Source organism: Zootoca vivipara, chromosome 1 (assembly GCF_965207765.1).
Source record: "Zootoca vivipara chromosome 1, rZooViv2.hap1.1, whole genome shotgun sequence".
Taxonomy (NCBI): Eukaryota; Metazoa; Chordata; class Lepidosauria; order Squamata; family Lacertidae; genus Zootoca; species Zootoca vivipara.
The window spans coordinates 32,321,279-32,346,854 of record NC_142582.1 but is presented as its reverse complement, the minus strand read 5'-3'; the positions used below and the strand labels follow the sequence as shown (position 1 = coordinate 32,346,854).

Genomic DNA, 25,576 nt, shown 5'->3' with positions numbered 1-25,576 from the left:
ACAATTTGTACTCTGCCCAAGGGGACGGGGGTGGACATTTCTCTATCCCACACATATCTAAAGTTGGCATGAGATGCACCACCTCATCCGATCCGGCTAGGAGTTTCTGTAAGCATATGGAAATTAGGCACCGAAAGAGGCCTCAGATGAGTGGGACCTGGGAGGGAGCCCTACTCCCTCAGTTTCCCTTGTAAGGCTTAGTCACCGGCAACAATAGCACTGGACTCACATTGCTGTTTACTTTGTAGGCCTGCTTGGCAGCTTTGATATGAACAGAATCCGATACAACGTTGCAGTGAGACTTATTCTGTTGATAGACTTCTTTGTATTTCAGCTGTTGGAACAACAAGAAGGTTAACGTTGCACGTCTCTTTGCACAGCTAAACAGAAATCACCCCAGGGGATAATTGTGTTAATCTGCCCTGGTACTGAAGGAGGCACTGAATTTAGCAACATCTGAGCAGTGGAGCCCCATTTGCCCTAAGAGAACCACCTCCGCTGCATCAAAGTATCCTCCTCCACTGGCAGCTCCCACACTGTTCCAGAAGATTCCCCCAGCCCACCAGAATTGCATGAGGGTTGTGTTAGGAGCTGCAGAAGAGAAACAGAGATTTGGCAAATGTCACTTCCGGTCTTCTGCCAAATGGGAGAGTCTGCTCCTGCTGGTGGAAGCAAAATCTAGTACCAACCCATAATACGTAAGCCTACGGGTCTTTCTCTTAATCCCCATAAAAAAGGTAAGCAATCTGAGTGGTAACTAATGTGTAAATTAAACTAATTTGTAATGAGAAAATTCATTAATAAATTCATTCATTCATTCTCCTACCATGAATCTATTGTTTCAACAAGTATTGGCTTATAGCAAATAACCATACTTATAAACACTGCTTTGAAATGTGAGCTATGTCGAAAATAAAGAATGATATTTAAATAGTCCAAGGCTTAGCTTTTATAGTGACGCAAACAAAATCTAATATATATCACCTTACAGACTAATGAGCCAAAAATGAATTTGGAACTTTGCTAGATACAGTTTATATAGAATGATTGGTCTCTCCTGAAGTATAGATTTGCGAGTAGGGATGCTGGAGGCAATGAGCTGGGTCATGTCCTATCCCATTGGCTCCAGCAAGGTAAATGATATTGTTTACTTACGTCGCTTACTCTGTCCTTGACCTTCCGTACGTGGAGTAACATGGGAGTATCATGGATTGTGGTATATCCCTTTGGTTTGGCCTTGTTATATTCCAGTCTGTAGAGGATCTGGCAGCAAGAAAGGGCCAAGTTAAGTACAAGCAGTCATTAGAAATAGCATTTTAATTTATTTATTTTTAAAATACCCAAAGTGAACAGATATGTATTGTTGTAATTTACCTTAGACTATCTGAAGGAACTGGAGAAGGGCTGCTCCATCCTCATTCCCATTCACTCCCATGGGTTTCCCACTGATGTGTTGAACAGCATTGGATTGGAGGATATATCTCCCCAGTCAGAACCTTACCCACCCAGTGCACCTCTAAGCTGGTCCGGCTTGTGGATTCCACAGCTGGTTGGCCAGGATGCTGGACCGTGATGGCCCTTTTGACCTGATCTGGTGGGCTTCTTCTTACGTTCTTCTACCCTTAACCCACCCTCAATGTGTATGAGGAAGCACACAGTTCCTCCCCATCTCCTAGTGAGCTGTCCTCTACCTGTAAACGTGGGGACGGGATGTCCAAATGCTGCCCAGGTACACACAGTCTTGCCCAGGTGAAAAACTGCATGTTTGATTGCTGCGCTCAAGTAGGAAATCAGCTAGGCAGTTTTCACCTTCACGATCTGAGCACTCTCTACACAGGCAGCATTGGGATGTTCTGCTTTGGCAGGTGGAAGTGGTAGAGGGAGGGATGATGTGCTAAGCGTTTAGGATCATAATCAGGCATCCCCAAACTTCGGCCCTCCAGATGTTTTGGACTACAACTCCCATGATCCCTAGCTAACAGGACCAGTGGTCGGGGAAGATGCCTGATCATAATCATGGCTATCGGGCTTGGACTGCAACCCTTCCAACCATTGGCACTTATCTTATCTGGACCTGCTTTTTACTCAAAAGTCTGCATGAGCGCATCCTCCTGGTAAGTTTTCCACTTTCCTAACATATGCTTTGAAGAGTAGGAAGAGCAATGGAGAAAGCATGGTTTCTTACACTAAGTATGTAACCTCTCACATGTGGGTGTGCTACTTGTGCCCAGCCAGTGGCTTCCTATCTACAATGGAGAGAAGGCATATTGTGGATGGAAACATGGATAGGGTGGTGTAGGAGGATAGTGGCTAGTATAAGGAAGACGCCAGGCTCAAATCCCACCATAGGTAATTGACCAATTTTTGGGTTAGTCACTGTTTCTCAGCCGAACCTACCTTACAGGGTTGTTGGGATAAATTAGACAAAGCCAATTTCGCCACTTGGAAGAAGAGTGGGATGGGTGTGGAACTGTCCCATGTACCCCCAAGCCACACAATACATCCGTCTTCTGTAACACGGTGCATCCCAGATGTTGTCAGACTGCAACTCCCATTGACCTCAGCCAGCATGGCCAATAGTGAGAGATGATGGGAGTTGTAGTCCAGCAGCTTCCGGGGGGCACCAGGCTGGGGGAGACTGCACTAAGCAGTTGGTGGTTGCTGGAGTTCCCAAGCTTACTCATTTGCCTGAGCATTTTTAGACAGACAGTCCTTGTTGCTGTTTCCAGTCCTTGTTGCTGTTTCCCTTAGCTTCACAGTTCCACCAGCCCTATCCCCAAACTGGCAAGCTGGGTTTCTCTTACTCTCCCATCCCCTCAGTCCTAAGAAAAACCCTGGCTATCCCCATCCTTGTCACACAAAGATTAGTCCAGAAAGACACCATACCGCCCCCCCCCATTGCTCATGACCATTTCCACACTTACATCACTGATTTGCTTATTGACTTTGGTTGTCCTCAGGTGTTCCGGAGTATCCACGATCGATGTAAACTTGTCCTTCTGCTTTTCATACAGCTGTTTGTATTTGTACTGTGGATTTTTTTTTAAAAAAAAAGCAGCAGTGAATGGTGGGGAATGACAGCAAAACAACAACAACACCCTGCCACAAATGCACATTTTAAGAAGAGACCTAGCCTTAGCCTGCCTGTTCCAGCAGCTGTCATAGAAGTCAACCGAAACTGTGTACGTGGGGGGAGCCAAGCCCACACGATGGAAATGCCAGAGTTAAGCTTGCTTTTGGTTACGCTGACTTCAAAACAGGTCAAGTGTGGGGCAGTGGCTGGAGAGCTAGATTTGGACATGGGAGCTTATAGCTAAACACCCTTCAGCTATGTGGTTCCAGGGTTGGCCTTTGGCAAGTCATCACCTTTAACTTATCCCACAGACTTGATGTGAGGGGGGGGAAATGGGATAATCCTATGCATCCTTCCCAGGGCCGGAAGCAAACACAATCAATAAAGGAACTAAACTAGCAGGGTTTGCCGCTAGTGGATAAAACCCCAAACTCTACGATCGCACTAAGAAATCAAAGGAGCCACTTACCCGAATAAGAAGAGTGGGTGAGTAAGCATTTTAAAACGTGTTTAAGAAGGGTTTTCCCCCCTGCTCAGTCGAGCCCACAAAGTCTACTGAGATGAATGAGGTTCTACCAGTTTATGAGTGTGGATGGCAGAACTGTAGTGACTGGTAAAGTTTACTGAGTTGATTTGTACCTTTGGCTAGTCTCTTCATACAACAGTAATATAGCTTTGGTTGACCATGCACCCGATCAGCATTTCAATTGTAGCGTGGGGGTGGGGAGGCTTTGAAATGTGTTACTGTTGATTATGCTGATGACTTAAAATATACGAAGTAATGAAATGTATTCATGGGGAAATGGAGAACTGCAGAACGTTCTGTGCAGCTGGAAATCTTGGTTTCTAGCTTATAAAAAAAATCGGGAAGCCTTAGCAGTTGTCTAAGAACAATGCAAAAAAAGGAGCAACTTTTAAAATGTTGCTTCATTTTCACCGCATGCAAATACAAAGCATGCAAGGCAACACAGAGCATGCATAAAAGAGGGGGAAGAAATGCATGGACAAGGAATGGCAACACATACAAAATAATGGCAAGAATGCGCTAAGCAGGGCTTGGTGATCAGTACCATAAGTAAGAAGACATTTGTATAGGTTGGATACAGAGAACCCAGTCTGTGGCATAGTAAAGCTGGTGCATTTTGCTTGAAGGTGGCTGGCATTCCAAACCTAATCATACCTCCATGCAAATAAATTTCATTGATTTCAATGCAAGTTACTTTTAAGTGAATGTGCTTAAGAACAGCCTGGCACCCTAATCTTTACTTATTTTGCTGCAGACAAAGAGGGTCTCCTGCTCAACTGAACTTTACCATTTCATGTCCAAATACTTGCATATTAATTTGATTGTGAATCCCAACCTCTGGAGTTTGAATACTATCTAATGCACCTGGTATTGGAGCTTTTCATGGATCCACAAGGTAACTTAAGTCCAATTTTGTAACAAGAAGCCTACAATCCTATGCACACTTACCTGGCTCTCCTGAATTGTGTTGTACAATGCTGTCAGCATATCTGGTCGCAGAATTTCATTACATCCATGTTGCAGGAACAACTTGGCACTAGCCTTATATTTTTTCTGTGCATGCAAACAGCAACGAAGCACAAAAAAGACTTATGAAGACAAAGAACTACCAAAAAAAGCTCTAGATCCCAGAACAATGAGATTTAGGCCTTTGGGATACTTATGTATTCTCAGAACTGCACCAATGAACAGCATTCACCAAGGGCAGCAGAATCAACAGACACAGAACTGAATTTTAAAAATGGAAAAACGAGAGTATTACAATGCCATCATTATGCAATAATCTAGTTTCCACGCCATTTTCCTTGTAGCACATTTTTGCCTTTGAGCTAAATGGCGCAGAGTTCATTCATTTCTTAGGTTATCTTTGCAACTCGACTGACATTTGGTAGAGTGATTTTGACAGTACATTGGTGCATAGTTTATGAGATCACAAAGTATGAATAGGCTCACTCAAAAAGCTGCTATGCTGTTTTGGGTGGCAAAGTACAGACAGGCTCACTCAAAACGCTGTTGTGCTGTTTTGGGTGGCAAAGTATAGATAGTTCCAGATACAAACAGAGGGGAAACCTTTGTCAATATCATAGGCAAAACCTATGACATCATTGACTGCAGGCATTTCAGGCAGGTAAAGAAGTGGTCATCCAAGAGTGACAATAGCCAGATTCTGGATGTTCTGGCCAGCTCTGTCACAGTACCTGACTGCTTAGTTCGCCTCCCAATTTGGCCAGCAAGGTTCTAGGGTCATCCACCACAAGGGAATACTTATCCTTCTTCTTCTCATAATCAGATTTGTACAATTTCTGTTCACATCGAACAGTAGCAAAGTAAAAAAGTGGAGGCACAAAGATACATTGAGATCAATTCAAAAACCCATCAGCTACCCATTAAACAAATCCACCCACTTAAAGAGTAACACAATAAAAAGGAGAACGGATATAGGCAATGGAAAACACAGACCTGCAATAGCTTATACAGTTCAAGTATTACTGAAATGTAAAACTTGCTGGTGGGTCTTACTCCTAAGTAATCGCGTAAAGGGTTGCAGCCTTAAATGTACAACACTAAAAGATATCAGCCCTGTAAATCCTGCACCTCCACCCTCCATTTAGTTATAGTTCTAACTCTATGCATTTATTACTTGCATAAATTTAGTATAAAATATGTGCACATGCTATAATACATAGTTCTGCATATAGTGTAGATTGGGACATAGCTACTATTTATCATTCTGAAATAGTGCTATGTAATTTTATGTCTAAAGTCAATGGATAGAACAAACACCATTAAGATGTACTGTTGGATAAGTTTTAAATGGTTCTTGTTCTTGTATTTGTATTTTAAAAAACACAATAAAAATGTGTAAAGAAAAAAAGAGCACTATGTGTAAAGACCACAATCTAGGTAAAAGGTAAAGGTAAAGGACCCCTGGACAGTTAAGTCCAGTCAAAAGTGACTATGGGGTTGCGGCGTTCATCTCACTTTCAGGCTGAGAGCGTTTGTCCAGCTTTCCGGGTCGTATGGCCAGCATGACTAAACCGCTTCTGGTGCAACGAGACACAATGACTAAAGCCAGAGTGCACAGAAACGCTGTTTACCTTCCTGCCACAGCAGTACCTATTTATCTACTTGCACTGGCGTGCTTTCGAACTGCTAGGTTGGCAGGAGCTGGGACAGAGCAAAGGGAGCTCACTCCATCGCGGGGATTTGAACTGCCAACCTTCCAATCGGCAAGCCCAAGAGGCTCAGTGGTTTAGACCACAGCGCCACCTTCATCCCCACAATCTAGCACAGACTTAGTCATACTTAACACACTGGGTAGAATTCAATTGGTGTAAAAGAACAGGGAGGGGAAACATTTTCAGTGACTTCTCCTCCTGCTGCACAGGACTTGGAAATCTGAAAACATGACATGAAAATCTATAGTTCCAAGAAGAGGAAAAATCAAGTCCTATGCACCACCATGGAGAAATATAAAGTAGCCTTCTGGGCTGTTTACTCAGAAATATATCCCATGTAATGGAATTTGCAGTCCTAGATTCTCTTTCTTACTTACTTTGTCTAACAAATTTAAATGGAATTGTAATGCAGAAGCCTGTAGTTCTACTTACCTCATTCACCAGCTGAGTAGCATACTTAAAATGCCTATTAATTGGACTATCAGCAACATACTTGAACTTGGACTTTATCTTCTCAAATGACTCCTTGTATTTACACTAGAAGGGCATAAAAGACAAATTTTTTATTTAAAAAAAACTAAACACCAAAAGCATACATTAAAAAATCAATCAGGTGTAAAGGCGTGAAAGAAATATTGCAATTACTTCATGTAATTATCATGTCAGTAAGTGTGAGATTTACTGATTTGTTGCTGTAACTGCATTTGTTTATCTGACAGCGCCGGTCTGCATGGCACTGCAAAACTGGAATATGATACAGTGTTCCAAAAACCTGCTAAAGCTCATTATGTTGGTAATTACATAAACAGTACAATCTTATACAGATTTGCTCAGAACTAATATTCAGTGGAGATCACTCCTAGGTAGGAAAGCATAGGATTGCAGCAGAGAACAGTTCAGACTTAGTAGAGGATAGACTCAGGCACCAGGGAAATGACACCATCCCTTATTTATAAAAGGATATGCTGATGTGTAAATAGCACCTCCAAAAATAGATGGCACAGTGGGCTTTTCACGGTGCTTTTTTTAAAAAAACGAGGTGCCAGCAATCGTATCTTGTTATGTATATACTTGAAGTATATACATATACTTAAAGTAATGTGTGATCTTGCACTGTTGCCCTTCGTTTCAGTGGAGCCTGAGTAGATATTCCCACAAAGCTGGGCACTTAATACCCTATATGTTATCATACCAATGATTTTTCACCTTTGCAGTTATTGGGCAGTTCAGTCAAGCTGTGTGTGCTTAGGTTGGCTGTGGAGAGTTAAAACAAATGACTAATCTTGTTTGTTCTGAGCAGAGCAGTGCTTGGGTGAAGAACTGCTTTATAAACATGATCTCAAACTTCTTGTCTGTATTTGCATGCATCCATCCCTACATGCAGTGCCTCACCTCAAATAAATACAAAATTGAATGTATGTGTGCGGAGCAAGTTGGAGAAAAGACAGAGAGAAATCACCCTCTTTAAGCTACCAGGCAATATAGAACCACACATACCGGACTGTACAACGTCTTATTCTTTCCTGCAAGAAGAAGATCGGGAGTATCCCATGCATAACAGCCAATGCCTCTGAGCCACGTTAAATCTTCCTTATATTTAAACTGTAAAAGCAAAATAACAATGTTTACCACAACATGAGACAATTACAGGAGAGCACAAAAAATGTTATTTACTAGAAAAATCTCAGGCATGGGATCATGTGTATATTTAGGATCGTAATGATCTAAGTATACAGACTGTGTGTTATAGTACCCTGTTTCTCATATTTTAAGACATACCCATAAAATAAGCCATAGCAGGATTTTTAAGCATTCAAGGAATATAAGCCATACCCCGAAAATAAGACATAGTGATAGGCGCAGTAGCAATGCCGGCTGCGGCAGGAGGAGGAGGAAAAAATAAGACATCCCTTGAAAATAAGCCATAGTGTGTTTTTTTGAGGAAAAAATAAATATAAGACATGTCTTATAATATGAGAAACACGGTAGAGTATGTGCTGTTTCTAATTGATTCCAAATGTGGGCATTTCTGTCAATAGCAATAGATTTGACTGAATTAAATTCCCTACAAATTAAATTGGGGGAGGGGATGATAGTATAAATGGGCAGTGTTTATTGTTGTTGTTTCAACCATCATGGCCATAGGTATCAATGGGTATTCTCAGCTAGATCAATGTAAGGCTAGATCAGTTTTTAAATATTTGCATTTTGCAGAACAATGGCCTTTAAAAGCTATAACAACAACATAAAGACCCCCCCCAAAAAAAAAAAAACACCAAGAAAGACCATGGGGCTTTCATGCTTATTTCTGTATCAGCTGCTCACACCTCCCATAGAAAAAGAAAAGCTACATCTAAGAGTTAGTAGCTGAATATGGACAAGGGAGGGAGCAGAACTTCTCTTTGTGCAAGTGAAATATGCCTTCTGCTTGAGCAAATCGCTAGATTCCCACCCAATCCTCCTTTCAACCTATCTGCTTTTAAACAAGGAAAACTGAATTGCTGTTAGCTGCTCCTCATTATGTGGCTTAGCTATTGTTGGTAGAAGTGAAGTTTAAATTCAGAATCCAGTTCAACTATCCAGGAGAGCTTGTCCCCAAAAGGGACAAAAGGGTATCTGAAGAAGTGTGCATGCACACGAAAGCTCATACCAAAATAAAAACTTAGTTGGTCTTTAAGGTGCTACTGAAGGAATTTTTTTTATTTTACTTCGATCCAGACCAACACGGCTACCTACCTGTACCCAAAAGGGAGGCAGGGAAATGTCAGCTGAAGCAGAAAACTATTAATCACTTTTCTCAACGCATTTTGCTCCCCTCAAGTAACACATTGCAGCCTATTGCTTTGGAAGGCTGTCAGCATGCAATACCCAAGTGTCAAAGTTGATCCACACTCACATCACTGACTGCATCGGTGACGGCACGGTGGTGGAAATGGTCTGGTCGATCTGGGATAGATCTCCAGATTCCTAATTGACTCATGTAGTTTTCTTTGTATTTCACCTACCAAAAAACATTTATTTTTAAAATAAGCAACACACTAATCACCTGATGTTACAAGGTTGACAACAGTGATGGTGCAATCCTATACACGCGTACTAAGAGAAGCAACTCCCATTGTGTTATTTATCTGTTAAACTTCTATCCTGCCCTTCTCCTAAATGAGCTTCAAGGAGGCCATGGGACTTGCTTTCTAAAATTCAGTGGGACTTGCTTCCCAATAAGTGGATTTAGGTTTGAAGACAGAATGTCCTGGCACAGCTACACCATTTTATATAGACAACAGAGCTTAATGCATGTAGGAATTTCTGGCCAGTCCATATAGCACATGGTGAAACAGTCAGAAGAGGTGGCAGTATGACAGAAGCTCAGGTGGAGAATGGGGCCAAAGCACAAAGTATAAGGGAAACAAATGCTACAAAACATAAAAAGAGGCAGAGTGGGCCAGAATTAGCTGAGGCTTTGTGTTAGGAGGACCAGGTGTCAAGTAGACTAGAAGGTCTTATAGAACAGGGGTTGGACCTGAGGTCATCCCTGCTTTCTCTCTGAAAGGAATCACATCCACCAGAGGCATAACCAGGGGTACTTACATTATATAGGAAAAGGGGAGGTAAAGAAGAAGAAGAAGAAGAAGAAGAAGAAGAAGAAGAAGAAGAAGAAGAAGAAGAAGAAGAAGAAGAAGAAGAAGAAGAAGAAGAGTTTGGATCTGATATTCCACTTTATCACTACCCAAAGGAGTCTCAAAGCGGCTAACATTCTCCTTTCCCTTCCTCCCCCACAACAAACACTCTGTAAGGTGAGTGAGGCTGAGAGACTTCAGAGAAGTGTGACTAGCCCAAGGTCACCCAGCAGCTGCATGTGGAGGAGCGGAGACGCGAACCCGGTTCCCCAGATTACAAGTCTACCGCTCTTAACCACTACACCACACTGGCTCTGAGTCTGAAGTAGTGGAGAGAGAGAATAAGCAGTGCCCCATAGTATATGTAAATAAGGTACAGTGGCCCCTCGACTTACGAATTACTCGACATCCAAAGTTTTCGACTTACGAACTTGGAAAATGGCCACACGCTTACAAATTTTTCAACATCCGAACGGAAAACCGTTGGCGGTTTTAAATGCGGTTTCCTCGACTTACGGATTTTTCCGAATATTTTTTTCCCTATGGGAAACTGCTTTTCGACTTACGAACTTTTCAACCTACGAATGTGTATTCGGAACGAATTAAGTTCATAAGTCGAGGGACCACTGTACATCTATTGTATTTTACAGTTATCAAAAGCAGCATATTACTCAGGAATATGCATATATATCCAATATACATACTTTGCTGATATCGTCAGTGACCTTGCGGTGATACACAATATCCAAGGCATCTTTCACTGTGTGGTATTTACCCTTTGCTTTCTCAAATGTCTCTTTGTAGCGCAACTGATAAAAACAAAACAAAAAAATAAGGAGGAAGGCATCAGTTTAAAAATGCAGCAAACATTATTTTCACATTTTCCTCAGAGGTTGTAATAGACAGGTGGAAAAAAAGCAGACCATCACGTCCACTTTATGGATATTATAAACAGCCAAGCAATCCTAGCTTACTCCATGGTGCTCCTTGTAAATGTAAATGTAAATCCTACTCCCCATTTAAATATAGCTTTCATTTATTTAACTTTCGATTATAACCAGAGTTTTGCATTTTCTCCTATCTATTTCAAGACAAGAGTCCAGTTCAAGAAACCATGTTATCTAACTTCCACCCTCCCCAATTTCTTCATTCTTTCTCTGCTGCCAACACAATCGTACTCAAAAGTATCCATGTGGACAGAAAGGGTTGCATCCAGCTGAAACATGCTCAGAGCAGACCCACTGAAACCAGCGAACATGACTAAAGTCCATTGGTTTTAGTGAGTCTATTCTGAGTATGTTTTAGCTGGCTAAAACCCAAGAAGCCAGACTCAACTAACCTAGTGCAAGGACTCACACCAGTTCAGTGGGGCTTTCCCCCTCCTCTTGCATGACCCCCACCTCTCCTAAATCTGCCTTGGAGCATCGAGAGAACCCACAGCCTAGTGCCCAGGAAGAGGAGAGGAGGACTGAACAAAATAGTCTGATGTTGATTTTTACCCCAACAATCTTGTGTCAAAACAGATTTATATAGACTTTTTATGTATTATTTGTTTTATGCTGGTATATAAGATTTCACAGGCATTGAGAAATAGACTCCATATGAATGTCAGAACGCCCATATTTTTTAAAAAAATGCACCATGAGTATATAAGCCATACAGAGCTAGAGAATAATCCAAATAAGTAAATGATTTGGAAGAATTCCCACTGGTTTCAGGTTCAGTTCACAGAACTTGCCTGAACATTACTCTACATTCGGATTTAGACCACATCAAAAAACCAAACCATCCCATTTTCATCAGATACTTACATCACTGGCATTCAAGTAGGCCTTCTTAGCTCTAATCAGGATTGGTGTGTCAGCGACACTTACATACTTGTGCTTCAGCTTCTCATATTGGGATTTGTATTTTTTCTAAATTAAGCAGAGGGAATGGAAGAAAAAAATAAGAACACCAAGGTGCTCGTGCGATACAGCATTAACTGCATGCAACTGGGCACTTAAAAAGACACTCTGATGGAGGAGTTAACTAAAGTAAATTTTCTTCATCATGCTGACGATTTGTTTTTCCTTCCATTAAAGTCAGCTAGAGGCTTGCTGCTGGTATATTCTCTGGCAAATTGCAAAGCACGGCGCCCTAATCTGCAGACAAATCTCCCTGCCATTTCCATGTGTGCCCTTCCCTCCTCTGTGATGCTTGCCTAATTCAGCCTTCTCCAATGAGGTGCCATCCAGTTGTTTGGGGCTACAGCTCTCACCAGCCCCAGACAGCATGGCTAGCAGTCAAGAATGATGGGAACTGCCCAATCAGGGGCAGAGGAAGGGGGGTGGAGTGGGGACAGTCCGCCCCAGGTGTCACCACTGAGGGGGGGTGACAAAATGCCGGGCAGCACTCACCACATGTCTCTTCTGGGAGTGATACGGTGGCTTGAGCGCCTGCAGGTTCCACACTGCCCCAAACGGTCCGCCCATTGCCTCCCCCTCAGCTGTAGGGCAGCTGAGTGGGATGAGGCAGGCAGACTCCTCGGAGGCCCCATGGAGCACCCTGTCCGGCTGGCCCCACCCCTGGGCACAGGGCACACACGCTGCCCCAAGCGCCCAATCAGCTTGCTCCGCCACTGAATCCAATTACATATGCCAGATAGCCTCTCACTTAAACGCCACCCCAGGAAAGGAACAGTATAGAAGAAACTGATAATTAAACAGGCAAGAAGGAAACGAATAAAAACAAAGCTAGATTGTGGCTTAACACGCATGAGTAGCATATTTAACAAAGATCCTGAAAATCGGTTTTGATATACTGCATTGAATGTGTTTGCCAAACTCATTGCCTAGACTTTAATGGTCTGAAGTGTGCAGTCTGTTTGCCATAGTAATAAAAAGAAGAGTAGGAAAGGTGCTCAGTCTTACCTCACTGACGAAGTCCTTCACATGCTTAGCAAGTTTCAAGGCCACTGTCTTATCCCCAGCATGGTGATGGGGTCTTTCCTTGGTTGCAAGTTCAGTGTACAAGTACTGGAGAAAGGGAAGAACCATAAATTGTCAAATTATGTTCCATACACACAAGAGGCCTTGGATATAAGTGATTCAGTCCTTCACTCACTGCTTTTTGCAAACTGAATCAGTGTGCTTTTCTTCTTGATTCAGTATATCCATTCTGACTGGCAGCACCTCTCTGAGGTCTCAAGAATAAATTCTTTATTGCCCTGTTATCTTTAGACCATTTAATGAACGATGCTGACGAGCGGACCCGAGAGCTTCTGCACGCAAAAAATGTGCTCTATCACTGAGCCACGGCCCCTCCAACTTTATTTTTTGCTAATTAATTTTTATTGATTTTCAAAATTTTAACATCCGTTTAATTCAAATTTAATATGAATTTAAAAGTTGGTTTCCCAGCCCTTCACCCTTGATGCTTCTGTACCCACCATCCTCGCTGCATTGTATAACAGTATTTTTATCTCTTTCCCAACTAAGACAAATAACATTCCTGGAGGTGGCAGACACCCTGAATAATCTACTAGGTAATGGGGACAATTACAAAGCACAGGAAACAATCTAGGCTATGACAAAGGACAGGAAATGATTTGTAATTGTATCCACACAGTTTCAAAGCACATATTGATGGGAGGAGGAAGAGCTCTGAATATATCCATTTTGATGTGCTGAACAGATTCAACAGCGGTAGTTGGTGCTGCAGTCACATGGCATAAGCTCCAGTAGGAGACCATACAAGATCTGGCAAGTTCTTCATTCCATATTGGAAATGAAGAGCGGCCCTCCAGCTGTTTTGGGACTACATTTCCCATCATCCCTGGCCACTGGTCCTGTTAGCTAGGGATGATGGGAGTTGTAGTCCCAAAACAGCTGGAGGGCCAAGTTTGGCCACCGCTGCCTTATTATTTTGACAACGTTAGAAGAAGATTGGAGAACCCTGCCAGAGTTATGTTTTGTTGTGGTTTCAATAATATTACAGTTAGTGTTGGGGGAGAAATTCAGTTCAGTTAGTATTTTTAAGTGAAATTAACTAAATCTCTCTACACAAAGCCAAAGACAGCTATCCTTTGAAAGCAGCACTTCCCTGGATTCTGCAATGGAGTTTTCCTACCAAATATTGGGCCAATTCACACCCAGCACTAAACCAAACCATGGCTTAGCTCAACACACATAGGCATGCAGGTTCCCAGAGAGGAGACTGCAATTGCATTGCTCCTCTTCTGTTCCTGTGGCTGCTGTAAGCCAAGACACAGTTTGGCTCCGCATGTTATTTAAACCCAGGCTCAACATTGCAAATACATATGTGTCAAGAGAAATGGACTTAAGCTTGAAAATATGAGAAACAGACAGAAACCAAAGCTGACAAATTCGTCCATTCCCCACCCCCCACCCCCGGTGCAATGGAGGTTTATGCACATATTGATTACCTATCAATATTTACTAATTTGGGTGGAAACATTTGTTAAGGATATGGTGCTATCACAAAGACAGCTTGCATAATGAATGTGCAAGTGCAGATTGCTTTGTATCAGACGCCCCAGAAAATATTTAGAAAGGGTTGTGCATAATTGAATGAGAATTCTGCATGTGCTATCCAGCTTCATTTCTGTTCAGTAATGGTTCTTACCTTACTCTGTAGTTTTTGCCCTCTCTTGGCTCTGTTGATATCTGGTGTATCGAGGATAGATGTGTACTTGGTCTTTTGCTCCTTGCCTGCGGCTCTGTACACAAGCTAGAAAGAGAAACAACGCACTTTCGTCTTCCGTAGCCAACCTTACAGCAGAAGTGTTAATAAGCTGACAGTGAGCTGAATGAAGTCTTGATATGGTTGACTGACAGACTCTGTCCTTACCGCTACCTGAACCAGCATAAGCTTATCACACCCCATTGTCAATTTTACTGTGAAAGCAGACCATTGCAATTTCTGGATCTAACATAGCCACATCCATTACTTTCTGTGGTTCAACTCTGAGTGTATCCGAGTTGAATATCACCCAGTGGGATTAGAAGACTTTCACCCTCCACAAGTGCTTTATGACAGCTATTTGAAAAGTCTATAAAGTGCTGTATACAAGATATTGTTTCGATAGCTTGGTGTTCTTGTGCGGGTTCCCCACAGGTACCTAGTTGGCCACTGTGAGAACAGGATGCTAGTCTTGATGAGCCATTGGCCTGATCCAGCAGGTTCTTCTTATGTTCTTACATTATTAACTTGGAGCTCCCTTGACATCACTGCTGCTTCTCACTGCCCTATTCCCATCCCAGCAAGTGGCAGCACTGCTAGTGGGTGCTTGCAGCTCCACACACACACCCTCCACCTCACACAGCTCAGTCAGTAAAGCATGAGACTCTTACTCTCAGGGTTGTGGGTTTGAGCCCCATGTTGAGTGAAAGATTCCTGCATTGTAGGGGGTGGACTAGATGGTCCTCGTGATTACTTCCAACTTTGCAGTTCTACGATCCTATGATTCTATATGCTGCTGCTGGCTGTAAAACTAGTTCAGCCTAAATATTCTGCATAGCATGAACCTTAACCGTGGTCTCTTGGCAAAGAACCTCCATCACGCTTCTCTTCATCTGCAAGTCTACTTTAGAGCAGGTGCCGTAGAAGCACACTTAAAATGATCCAAGCATCCCTTTAAATCCACTTTAAAACGTTTCAGTGCAGAAGGGTTAAAGAACACCAAACTTACATCACTCAAATGGGTCTTCAGCTCCTGAACGGTCCTGTACACTGGAGTGTCCAGAACCACACGATATTTATCTTGTGACTTCTTTGCAGCTTCAGTGTAGACGTAATTAGACTGAAAAAGAAATGTGCTTGCATCAAAAGAATGTGCAGTCTCCATCAGCTCAACAATAAAACTTTGAATTGAATCCTAACAAAGAAGACTAATGAAGTCACAGCCCCTTGCTATAACTCCACAAGAATCTTTGCAAAGTACAGGTTAGCAGCACAACATAAAACATCACTTTAGTTGCTTTGTAAGTGGGCCATAACGTAACATCCATTCAAACACATTAGGGTGGCTTCTGTAGAAAACATTAGAGCCAAGTCACTACACAGAGCAACAGTATCTTAAAATATGCACCCATACATCTAGTAGCAAACCTTGGGGCCTCAAATTTCAGTGGCACCCTGTGGGATGCCCAAATTTCACATGCCCCTACTTCTCACCTTCCATTCTACATAATAGCTGTGGCACCCCATGCTACCATACTGATAGCTCTCCCCTAAATCTGCCTCTGATACATCTGCTTCTCAAAGTGACTCTATAGCTATAAACGGGAAGGAAGTGGGGGAGGTGTGCTATGGAAGAGAATACTAATCAGCACACACATTTGAAACTGTAGCTCATGATTTGGCACACACACTGGTTCTGTTAGTCCAGCTGTACTAGCAGAAACCAACACAGGAATGGGCGCAAGTCACATGTAGTTTGCAGGTGTTGGGTTCACTGATTGCACACACTTGCTACTTGCAAAGGACACTGTCCATGTTCAGACACCATGGCAAGCCTGCTTACTATGCACAACCCAAATCAAGCCGCCTTTGCTCTTGCTCACTCCTCCTGGCTTGTGCTAGGAGATAACAAACCATAATTCCAGAGATCATTGTTTTGTTTTGTTCCAAAAAAGCACAATCAGTAAGCCAAGAACAAGCCTTGGCTAGAGACCATGGTTTCTTGGGAACAAAACAAACCATGAACCCTGATTTGGATGTAACAGGAAGCCAGGAATTGTGGAGCAAAGCACAGCAAAGTGTTTATGTCTTACCGTGATGTGTGAACAGCGTCAGTGATGGGGTGGCACTTTTAGCTACTAATGAACTTTATGACAAAGGACTGCTGTGGGATAAAGTGACCCAACACATCGAACCAAGGATAGGGCTTCATTTCCAAGAACAATGTCCACAGCATATCTAATGACCACACATAAAATTTGGATGGCATTCCCTAGTCTGATCTCATGCCCAACATAGTACAGTTCACAGTTTATAGTGGGAAAGAACCTCACTTTTAAATATAAAAAGGTATCACTTACTAAATCAAACAAACAACAAAAAGAAACACTTGAAAATTGCAGTGTTTCACCTCTTGATTGTTTGTCAGCAAAAAATCAAGGAGTCATCCAACAGAGATGGTCATGGAAAAAGAAACATACCCAGAGCTTGCGCAAATGCCGAGCACGGACCATATCAGGAGTATCATAGAGGAAGCAGCCCAGGCCTCTCAGCCACTGCAGATCAGTTTTATATTTAACCTGCCAAACAACAATAAGGATGCAATATCATATCTATTACATAAATAAACCACCATATTCTGTGTTATAATCATAGTGTTTTGAATAATTATGCAATAACTAAATAGTTTTAAAAGATGGCAAAGAAAAGATGATAAAGAATATAGAATGTGTGCATGAGATACACACGGGGGGGGGGGGGGGACGGACTAAATAAAGAGTAGGAATTGAGCCACTAATGCTACTAAGTCCAAAAGCTTACATCACTTGTAATCTCTCCAACGTAACGGTTATGTATCGTCTCCGGAGTATATGGCAAGGAAATCATGTGCCCCTGCATCTTGAAGAAGTCAGTCTTGTAGATCAGCTGAGATACAAAAACAAAGGGGGCGGATGGAGAATTAGGGTGATTTTTTTTTCATCACATCAAACATTACTGGAATTTATCTGTTTATTTATTTTTAAATGTATAAGAGAGTCATACATCACTGATGGATTCCTGGTTCGTTTTCACTTGGCGAATTTCAGGTGTGTCGGGCGTGGTGTGAATCTTATCCTTGTTTTTGTGATATACTTCCCTATAGAGCCTCTGTAACAAAAGAGAAGGAGTTCTTGCACATGGTACTGAAACCAATAAAAAAAAATACATCCTGATCTAGAATTCCATGGCCTGCCTACCACTGTTGGGAATCCTGCAGGCAGTACTTCTGCTCACCTGCCCATTCAGTAGGCAGAACATGCTGCTCTGCACCACCACTCCATGAATGGAGGCCGGCAGAACTGAGTAGAGGGATATCTCAGCCCAATCCAATCCCCCAGTGCAAAGGAGGTTTGAACTGCAACAGGAATTTCTTGGGAGTAAGCCCCATTGAACTCAGTAGGACTTACTTCTGAGCAGACATGTGTAGGATTGTGCTGCAAAGTCTACCCTCGACGGTGAACGTTTGTTTTCTTTCTTGCAAAACAACTTCTTATTTCTTTTACTGATAAGTATGCTCCTTTAATTTGCACTCTGGTGCAAATTGGTTAAGTTTTTGCCTAGTTATAGGATCTTCGCTGTTCACATTGCTTGGCTAGTTTGGCCAAGTTCTAAGATTTCAATGAGAATTGGACACTGACCACCTGTAACAAGGCAGGAGCCTGGAAATATACTGACCTCAGAAGGGAGAATACAACTACCATAAGTCTGTATCTCTTTCCACCCAGACCCAGGTAGTGAATCAGGAAAGTTGTAGCAGCATTGCCCATGAAGAAGGAACCAAAGAGTGTTTCACACTTGACCTCACGGGATCTGTGTAAGCGTGCCCTTTTCATTACATACCCCAATAACAAACATTTATAATTAGGGGAGAGTCATCGTTCAAACTATATTTACATTTAAGTCATTAACTATAAAAAACCTACATGCTTATGAAGACATTTTACAGAACATAGGGTCCTGGGTGTATGACAAAATCATACCACGGTTTTATAATGAGTTGCATAAGATTCCAACAATGATCTTATTTATTTATTTTTGCATAATCAAGTACCAGTTTCCTTGAATACTATTCGCATTACCTCATTGAGAATTTTGTTGACTTTCCTTATGTTTACAAATGGAACAGCTTTGGGTCCAAAATTGTAACCTTTATCCTTGATGTGTTCATAGACTTCCTTGTATTTCAGCTGAAATCATACAACAAAATTTCAGAAAGGTATGTATTTTAGACACAATAGCTGTTTATAATAGAACCTAAAAATGAAGTCATACCATTTAGCAGAACATGAATACATACATACATACATACATACATACATACATACATACATACCTTTTAAGGTATCTAGGATTGTAGTTAAGCCCTATTGCCCATTTCCTGATACCTCCCCATTCCCTTTCTTGCCTTATTAACACCCCCAAGATCCTATGGTTTTTTTTTGCATTTTCCCATTTCTATAAAGTAATATAAAATTTATATGGTCATGTTTTCAATAAGTATAATATTGCAACCACAATTTTTGTAACTGAACAAGTATCTATTTATTTATGCAACTATATTTATTTGGAATAGTAGCATGAGTTAAAAAATAATCCACCACTCACATAACTGCCAAGGTATTGGGCATGTTTAGCATGCTTGAAACCAGGGGTATCTGGTGGGAGTTTGTATCCAGTGGGAAGTGCATGCCAGCCAGCTTTTCGGTAGAGACCCTGCCAAAAAAAGAAAAAAGAAAATTCATGACAATGTTTAAATGCTGATTTTGCGATGAAGTGCAACACTGTGAATACATTCCCTCACAATTAGGTATTGATCATTCATGCTCATTTGCTTGGGGGTGGTTATATGATATTGTGTCAAGTGGTGCGCTATCCCATACTTCCTGTTGCTTTCCTTTCCACAAAAGGTCTTGGGTGGTGGTTGTGGATGTTGTAATGGATTTGTTGCACAATAGCACCAATAATTGCTCAACTTGAAGTTTTGAGTATGCACTTGAACCCCACCCACAAAGCAGCAAAAATCTGGGGGTAGCTCCAGCCCCAGCACTTACTTCATTCTGTATCCTGTAAGCATGAGTTGCCCGCTCCAAATCCACCGTCTTATCTGTTGAAGTGTATTTCCCTTTGACATTGTGCACATAGTCATGACGGTAAACGGCCTAAGGAACATAGAAAATGTAAAACTGATGCTGAGTGATACAGCAAAAGCTTATGCGCTGAATATGGGCTGGGCATACATCGGGAGAAGGCAAAGTACCAGTAGTAGTAGTATTAGTAGTAATAATAATAATATATTATTTATACCCCAGCTTCCAACAAAGCATTAAAATACAGAAATCCATCAAACATTAAAAGCTTCCCTAAACAGGGCTGCCTTAAGATGCCTTCTAAAGGTCTGGTAATTGTTGTTCTCTTCGACCTCTGGTGGGAGGGCGTTCCACAGGGTGGGTGCTACTACCGAGAAGGCCCTCTGCCTGGTTCCCTGTAACTTGGCTTCTTGCAGTGAGGGAACCGCCAGAAGGCCCTCGGCGCTGGACCTCAGTGTCCGGGTAGAACAATGGGGGTGGAGACGCTCCTTCAGGTATACTGGACCGAGGCCGTTTAGGGCTTTAAAGGTCAGCACCAACACTTTGAATTGTGCTCGGAAATGTGCAGGGGGGCCAATGTAGGTCTTTCAGGACTGGTGTTATGTGATCTCGGCGGCCGCTCCCAGTCACCTTCAAAGGTAGCCCCAGGGTAGCCTCCGGGTCACCTTCAAAGGTAGCCCCAGTAGTAACAGTAACAGTAATTTGTACCCTGCCCATCTGACTGGGTGGGTTGCCCCAGCCACTCTGGGCAGCTTCCAGCATATATAAGACCAGGCACCCCCAAACTGCGGCCCTCCAGATGTTTTGGCCTACAACTCCCATGATCCCTAGCTAACAGGACCAGTGGTCAGGGATGATGGGAATTGTAGTCCAAAACATCTGGAGGGCTGAAGTTTGGGGATGCCTGTATAAGACCATAATAAAATATTACACATTAAAAACTTGAATGCTGGAGTAGAGGAAGGCACCATCCAACCACAGGGGTATTGTGAGGATTAAAGGGGGGAAAGTGAGAGCCCAGTACACCACCTTTGAGTCCCTCAGAGAAAAAGGTGAGCCATCAATGCAATAAATAACTAAATAATAAAACCACAAATAAAATAGGAACCTGCTTACAACTGTAAACTGGATCTGGTGAATAGGGGCGGGGGGAGGGAGGAAATGGCTATGAATGCTGACTGAATCTCTGAACTATCTCTGAACAGGATACATAGCCTACTAACTAGTTGGCTGGTGTGATGTGCTTTACTAAGGCACTGCTGCTTTTGTTAATGAGAGCATAATTGAAATGGGGGAGGGGGAGGAACAAATATTACGATGAAGCTGCGGTGAACAGAAATGGAGAGCCTTACCTCACTCAGATTCATGCCACTCTGGACATTCTGAACATAGAGAGGTGTGTCGGTGACTACGGTGTAGTTGCTCTCCATTTTCTTGGCCTTTGACTTGTATTTCAACTACGAGAAAGAGAGAGAAAGCACCTGAACCTTCTCTTTCTCATTCCCACCACAGACTTTGTCAAATGTCCCACCCATTCGGCAGCTTTTCTTAAGGCACTCCAATCAACCACTCCTCAAATATACCAGCTATACCTGGCAGCTGTCCTAAAATAAGAGCCTCTCCTCCAGCTTCCCAAGAGGCTGAAGTAAAACTCCAAGAAGAAGAAGCAGTAATTATAACAACAACAATAATAAGGCTGCCACATTGTTTCAGTCTTGCCTTATCAGCTGACTATTGTATTCTGCTTTCAGTTAATTAGCAATTTTTAAAAAAAATATCAAAGGAAGTTGAAGAGAGGGGAAAAGAGATGTGTGTATTCTTAACTCACCTGAATTCAGAGGAGGTAATTAGGTTTATTGTTAAAGCAGTGGTACTTCTGCTTTTTTAGTAGGAAGACCACAGCAAAAAAATTAAAACAAAAACAAATAGCAGGCTGTTGTATTATGTATGTTTTACTGAGTGGCAAAAGTGTGCAAGGCTGACTGAGAAATGTGCAGTCCAATATAAAATACATGAAGCAGGAAGCAGACAGCTTTCGATTCAACCTACTAATGCCCCCAAAAGAGCTGTAAGAGGAGCTTGAAGGAGAGCCAGGAAGGAAGCTTCAGTACAAAGCAATTTGCTATCATCAGTTGTACTCACATCATCACGAAGGTCATAAGCATGTTTGGCATGGAGAATTTCAGGGGTGTCCCAGACAAAGCAACCTATGCCTTTGAGCCAGTTGAGGTCATCTTTGTACACAATCTAAGGTATTGGATTAAAAATAGAGAAGAGTGAGAATTACACAGCAAACATTCATTATACACAAATCAAGTAATTTAATCATGATCGAAACTTTGCTACCTAACAGAAACCAGCTTAGAGCGTTAGCATTAGTTCCCATTGGCTGCCATTATGTTGTTCAGTTTTCTAAGTACTCCTTTCTTCAGCCACCCACTGTTTTCTCAGATTCCTGCTTTTCAGCCAGTTCCTATTTAGTCCTAGTAATACGACTTATATTATGGTCAGTTTGATTCAAATATCTGTCTGTCTGCACACATACAGCAGACGCATGAAAAACTGAAAACGTTTGCTGCAAAAACTTCCAGATTGAAACCCTGAAAAGGTTCTCTGTCCGTTAAAAGCCCAATTAATTGTCCCTTTGAAGGCAAGCATCTCCTGCATCCACCAAAAGGGGGGGGGGGACTGACGCCGGTCGAGAGGCAATGAACACAGCCTGTAAGCCTGTAAGATGTAGTTTTTCACACCATTAATGCTCCATTTCCTGTCATGTGCAAATATAATAGTTTTTCCAAAGGCAGACCTGGTATCATTTGCAGACTTACATCACTCAGCTGGTCGTTGACTTTCCGAGCAAGAGCATTGGCATGAAGATCTGGGATGTTGGCCCATTCATGGAGACGGATGCGATAATCGATTTCACTGACTTTCTTCTGAGTGCTCTTAGCTGACACTATCTCCACCATGTCTGGTGCAATATGGATTTTAGCCTTGTTCTTTTCATAGACTTCTCTATATAAGCGCTAGAGTAAAATAGAATTATTATTATTATTATTATTATTATTATTATTATTATTATTATTACAATTATTATTTCTTCTTACCCACCCTTCATCCCAAGATCCCACAGCAGGTTACAACCACTTAAAAATATATATATATTAAAAACAGTCTAAAACAAATTACAATCCCAGGAGTTAGCTAACAACTAACAAACAATTCATGAAGTCGTATCTGAGTAGACCAGAATATTAGCTTCCAGTATTTTTTAATAATAATAGGAGTGCCTGGCGTGCTCTGGTCCATGGGGTCACGAAGAGTCGGACACGACTAAACGACTAAACAACAACAGTAATGGGAAGCTTCTAATAACGGGGGGAAATATAAATAAGATATTAAACCATGCGAAGGGTGACAATCTGGCACAAGCATGACATCACAGGAAACGATAACTCTAAGGAGGAAAACAGCAGAGGGGAGTGCCTGCTTGACCCTTTTGGTTCCAGCCATTCTTCTGCTCAGAATCCCAGGTTTTTCCTTCCGTAAGAACGGGGAAAAGGCAACCCATAATGAAATCCAATGGCACCTGCCTTCTTTTAGAACAGATACCACTAAAAGAATAGATTTCTCCTCCCACCTGCAGCTCTCCATATGCCTTCAAAACCTGCTCTGGAGGGTTGGGAGAACGCCAGCAGCAGATTTAGAGCTTGGAATGGACTGCAAGGCAGGGGGTGGGAAGAAAAATTGCCATTGATGTCACACTATGGAACTCTATGTACCTGTACATTTAGTTTGGCCTTAGTGATCTACATGCACTTGTGTGAATGAAGGTGACCTATATGAACATATTGTTATAGCTCCTGGGTATATTACCCTTTCTTAAGCTGATTATCTGGTACCTGCAATGATTAGCTGACATTCCCTGAATGGGTACAGGTAATGAATTGAAATTACTTTTTCCAGCCCATAGAAGGTGTGTCGCCCATTACTAAATAGAGGGGCAGAAAACTATGGTGTTGCAGTTTGAGCAGTTAGAAGAGTCAGACAGAGTTGGAAGTTCTTCTGCTGAACTACGCCTAGGCAAGAAGCAACCTGCAGGAGGCTACAGAAATCTAAGCAGTTGCTGTCTTCGTGAATCTGATGCATGACTCGCGGTTGGGGTGACCACTATGGCAGTCTATTGCTTCCAATAAGTTCTCCTCTGGGCACCATAAGTCCCCAGCGTGCTCTGTTCCAATGAACACTAAATCCTGTAGCACTCCCATTGCACTCCCATCCATAGCTGCCAAGTTTTCCCTTTTCTCGCAAGGAAGCCTATTCAGCATAAGGGAATTTCCCTTAAAAAAAGGGAGAACTTGGCAGCTATGCTCCCATCTCTTGGGGAAGTGAGGGGTGCTAAATAACATAGCCTTTCAGTATCTAAAGCCAGCTATTAACAGAAACAATCTGATTAAAAAAGTGTAAGACGGCACTTTTCTTATTAGATGTTATATAAAAAAATAAACCTTACATCAATATTCAACTTGCCAACCCTTAGGCATCTGGCAGTGTTGGGATCATCCTGAACCCCTCTGGGTAGAGTGTAAAGTGCTTTAAACCGATCATACTCCTCTCGATACTTTACCTATGTGGAAAAAGAAAATGTTATTTAGAATGATACATCATTTGAACGACACCTTTAGGAATGTGTTGCTTGGGTACACTTACAATACTGGCATTGTGCTTCAGTTGTTTGGCACGGACAAACGGCACAGCATCAGGAGGCAATGTGAAACCAGTGGCCTTCACTTTATCCCAGGCGTCCTTGTACAGGTTCTGTAGAGGCGAGAATCAAAGCACTGCAGTCTATATGTGCTACTATAAACTAAAGCCTTGTCCACACTGGAGCACCTCCCTGTCTCCCCATTAACGTAGGAGTGTCTACAGGACATCTTCCCCAGCTCAGTGTTCTCCTCTTCTTTAAAGGTGGGGCTTTCTGATCCTGGGAAACGCTGAAATCCAAGGATTCAAAAATCCCACATTTAAAGGGGGGCCAGGGAGATCTGGGGAAATGTTGGGATGCTGAAGATGTCATGTAGATGCCCTTATTATTAATGGGGACAGGAAGGTACCAATCCATATTTTGCTCTGGTGTAGACAAGCCCAAATATTTTGAGCTGCTTTAGAGTCAACCCAAAAGGAAAGAAATTTCAACACTAAACATCAAGCTCAGGCTTGGTCTGTCATTCTTCAGGATGGGGAAGTTCCATAATTTTTGGAGCAGAGCTGAAAAACTTCAGTTTCTCCTAAGTGTATTGTGATTAGCCACAGGTGGCAATTTCAAGAGACATGCCAGATTGTAGGGATGTAAAGCCAGGTATGCTAGTCCCAAGTCATGCTGGGTTCCAACATCAGGTGAAAACATTCCCCTTTTGCTGGGTCCTCAGACAGCAGTAGCAATATGGTGTTAATCAGAGACTTGGGTACTGTGAATTTTAATTGAAATAGTTCTAATCTGTGTACAGCACTCTGCATTGTTGCTCCGTACTTTGGGTTAAGCCACGCTGACACCATGTGAAGGGAAGAAATAAATATTAGATAGCATACCCAGGTACTAATAGCTAAAAGAATTCCAAGATAAACCACCACCCAAAAACAGCCCATCTCATTAGCCCCTGAAAAGAAAGTTTAAACACTCACACTACTGAAAAGGTGCTTGAGGTTCTGAATCCTATCATGATCAACTGTTTCCAGAACTGTGGTATATTGGTCCTTAGTTTTATGGTATTGTTCTTTGTATTTCACCTATAATCGAAGGCAAATTCAGTCATTACTGTAGTTCCCTTTGCAATTAAAGGGAAGGGAAGAGAATGAACCAGGGCAAAGGAAAG

At 42.2% G+C, this 25,576-nt stretch overlaps 1 protein-coding gene across 50 annotated transcripts in view; it reads right to left on the bottom strand.

Annotated features, from left to right (window-relative positions):
* NEB (nebulin) overlaps positions 1-25,576 on the bottom strand; it is a 165,676-nt gene that overhangs the window by 40,850 nt on the left and 99,250 nt on the right. For 42 of the 50 annotated variants that reach the window (XM_088661312.1, XM_060279713.2, XM_060279733.2 and 39 more), the window contains 24 exons: positions 25,386-25,490; positions 24,414-24,521; positions 24,217-24,330; positions 22,532-22,729; positions 21,846-21,950; positions 21,056-21,160; positions 19,668-19,775; positions 19,222-19,329; positions 18,696-18,803; positions 17,620-17,724; positions 17,398-17,502; positions 17,058-17,156; positions 15,587-15,697; positions 14,521-14,625; positions 12,807-12,911; positions 11,706-11,810; positions 10,599-10,703; positions 9,174-9,278; positions 7,775-7,879; positions 6,710-6,814; positions 5,297-5,401; positions 2,925-3,029; positions 1,156-1,263; positions 230-334 (listed from right to left, as the gene is read on the bottom strand). In XM_088661312.1, coding sequence (XP_088517438.1) covers positions 230-334; positions 1,156-1,263; positions 2,925-3,029; positions 5,297-5,401; positions 6,710-6,814; positions 7,775-7,879; positions 9,174-9,278; positions 10,599-10,703; positions 11,706-11,810; positions 12,807-12,911; positions 14,521-14,625; positions 15,587-15,697; positions 17,058-17,156; positions 17,398-17,502; positions 17,620-17,724; positions 18,696-18,803; positions 19,222-19,329; positions 19,668-19,775; positions 21,056-21,160; positions 21,846-21,950; positions 22,532-22,729; positions 24,217-24,330; positions 24,414-24,521; positions 25,386-25,490 — 2,637 coding nt within the window. Of the gene's footprint in view, positions 1-229; positions 335-1,155; positions 1,264-2,924; positions 3,030-4,547; positions 4,653-5,296; positions 5,402-6,709; positions 6,815-7,774; positions 7,880-9,173; positions 9,279-10,598; positions 10,704-11,705; positions 11,811-12,806; positions 12,912-14,520; positions 14,626-15,586; positions 15,698-17,057; positions 17,157-17,397; positions 17,503-17,619; positions 17,725-18,695; positions 18,804-19,221; positions 19,330-19,667; positions 19,776-21,055; positions 21,161-21,845; positions 21,951-22,531; positions 22,730-24,216; positions 24,331-24,413; positions 24,522-25,385; positions 25,491-25,576 lie in introns of all 50 variants that reach the window. The other 8 variants (XM_088661318.1, XM_060279864.2, XM_035131587.3 and 5 more) reach the window with 1 other exon arrangement.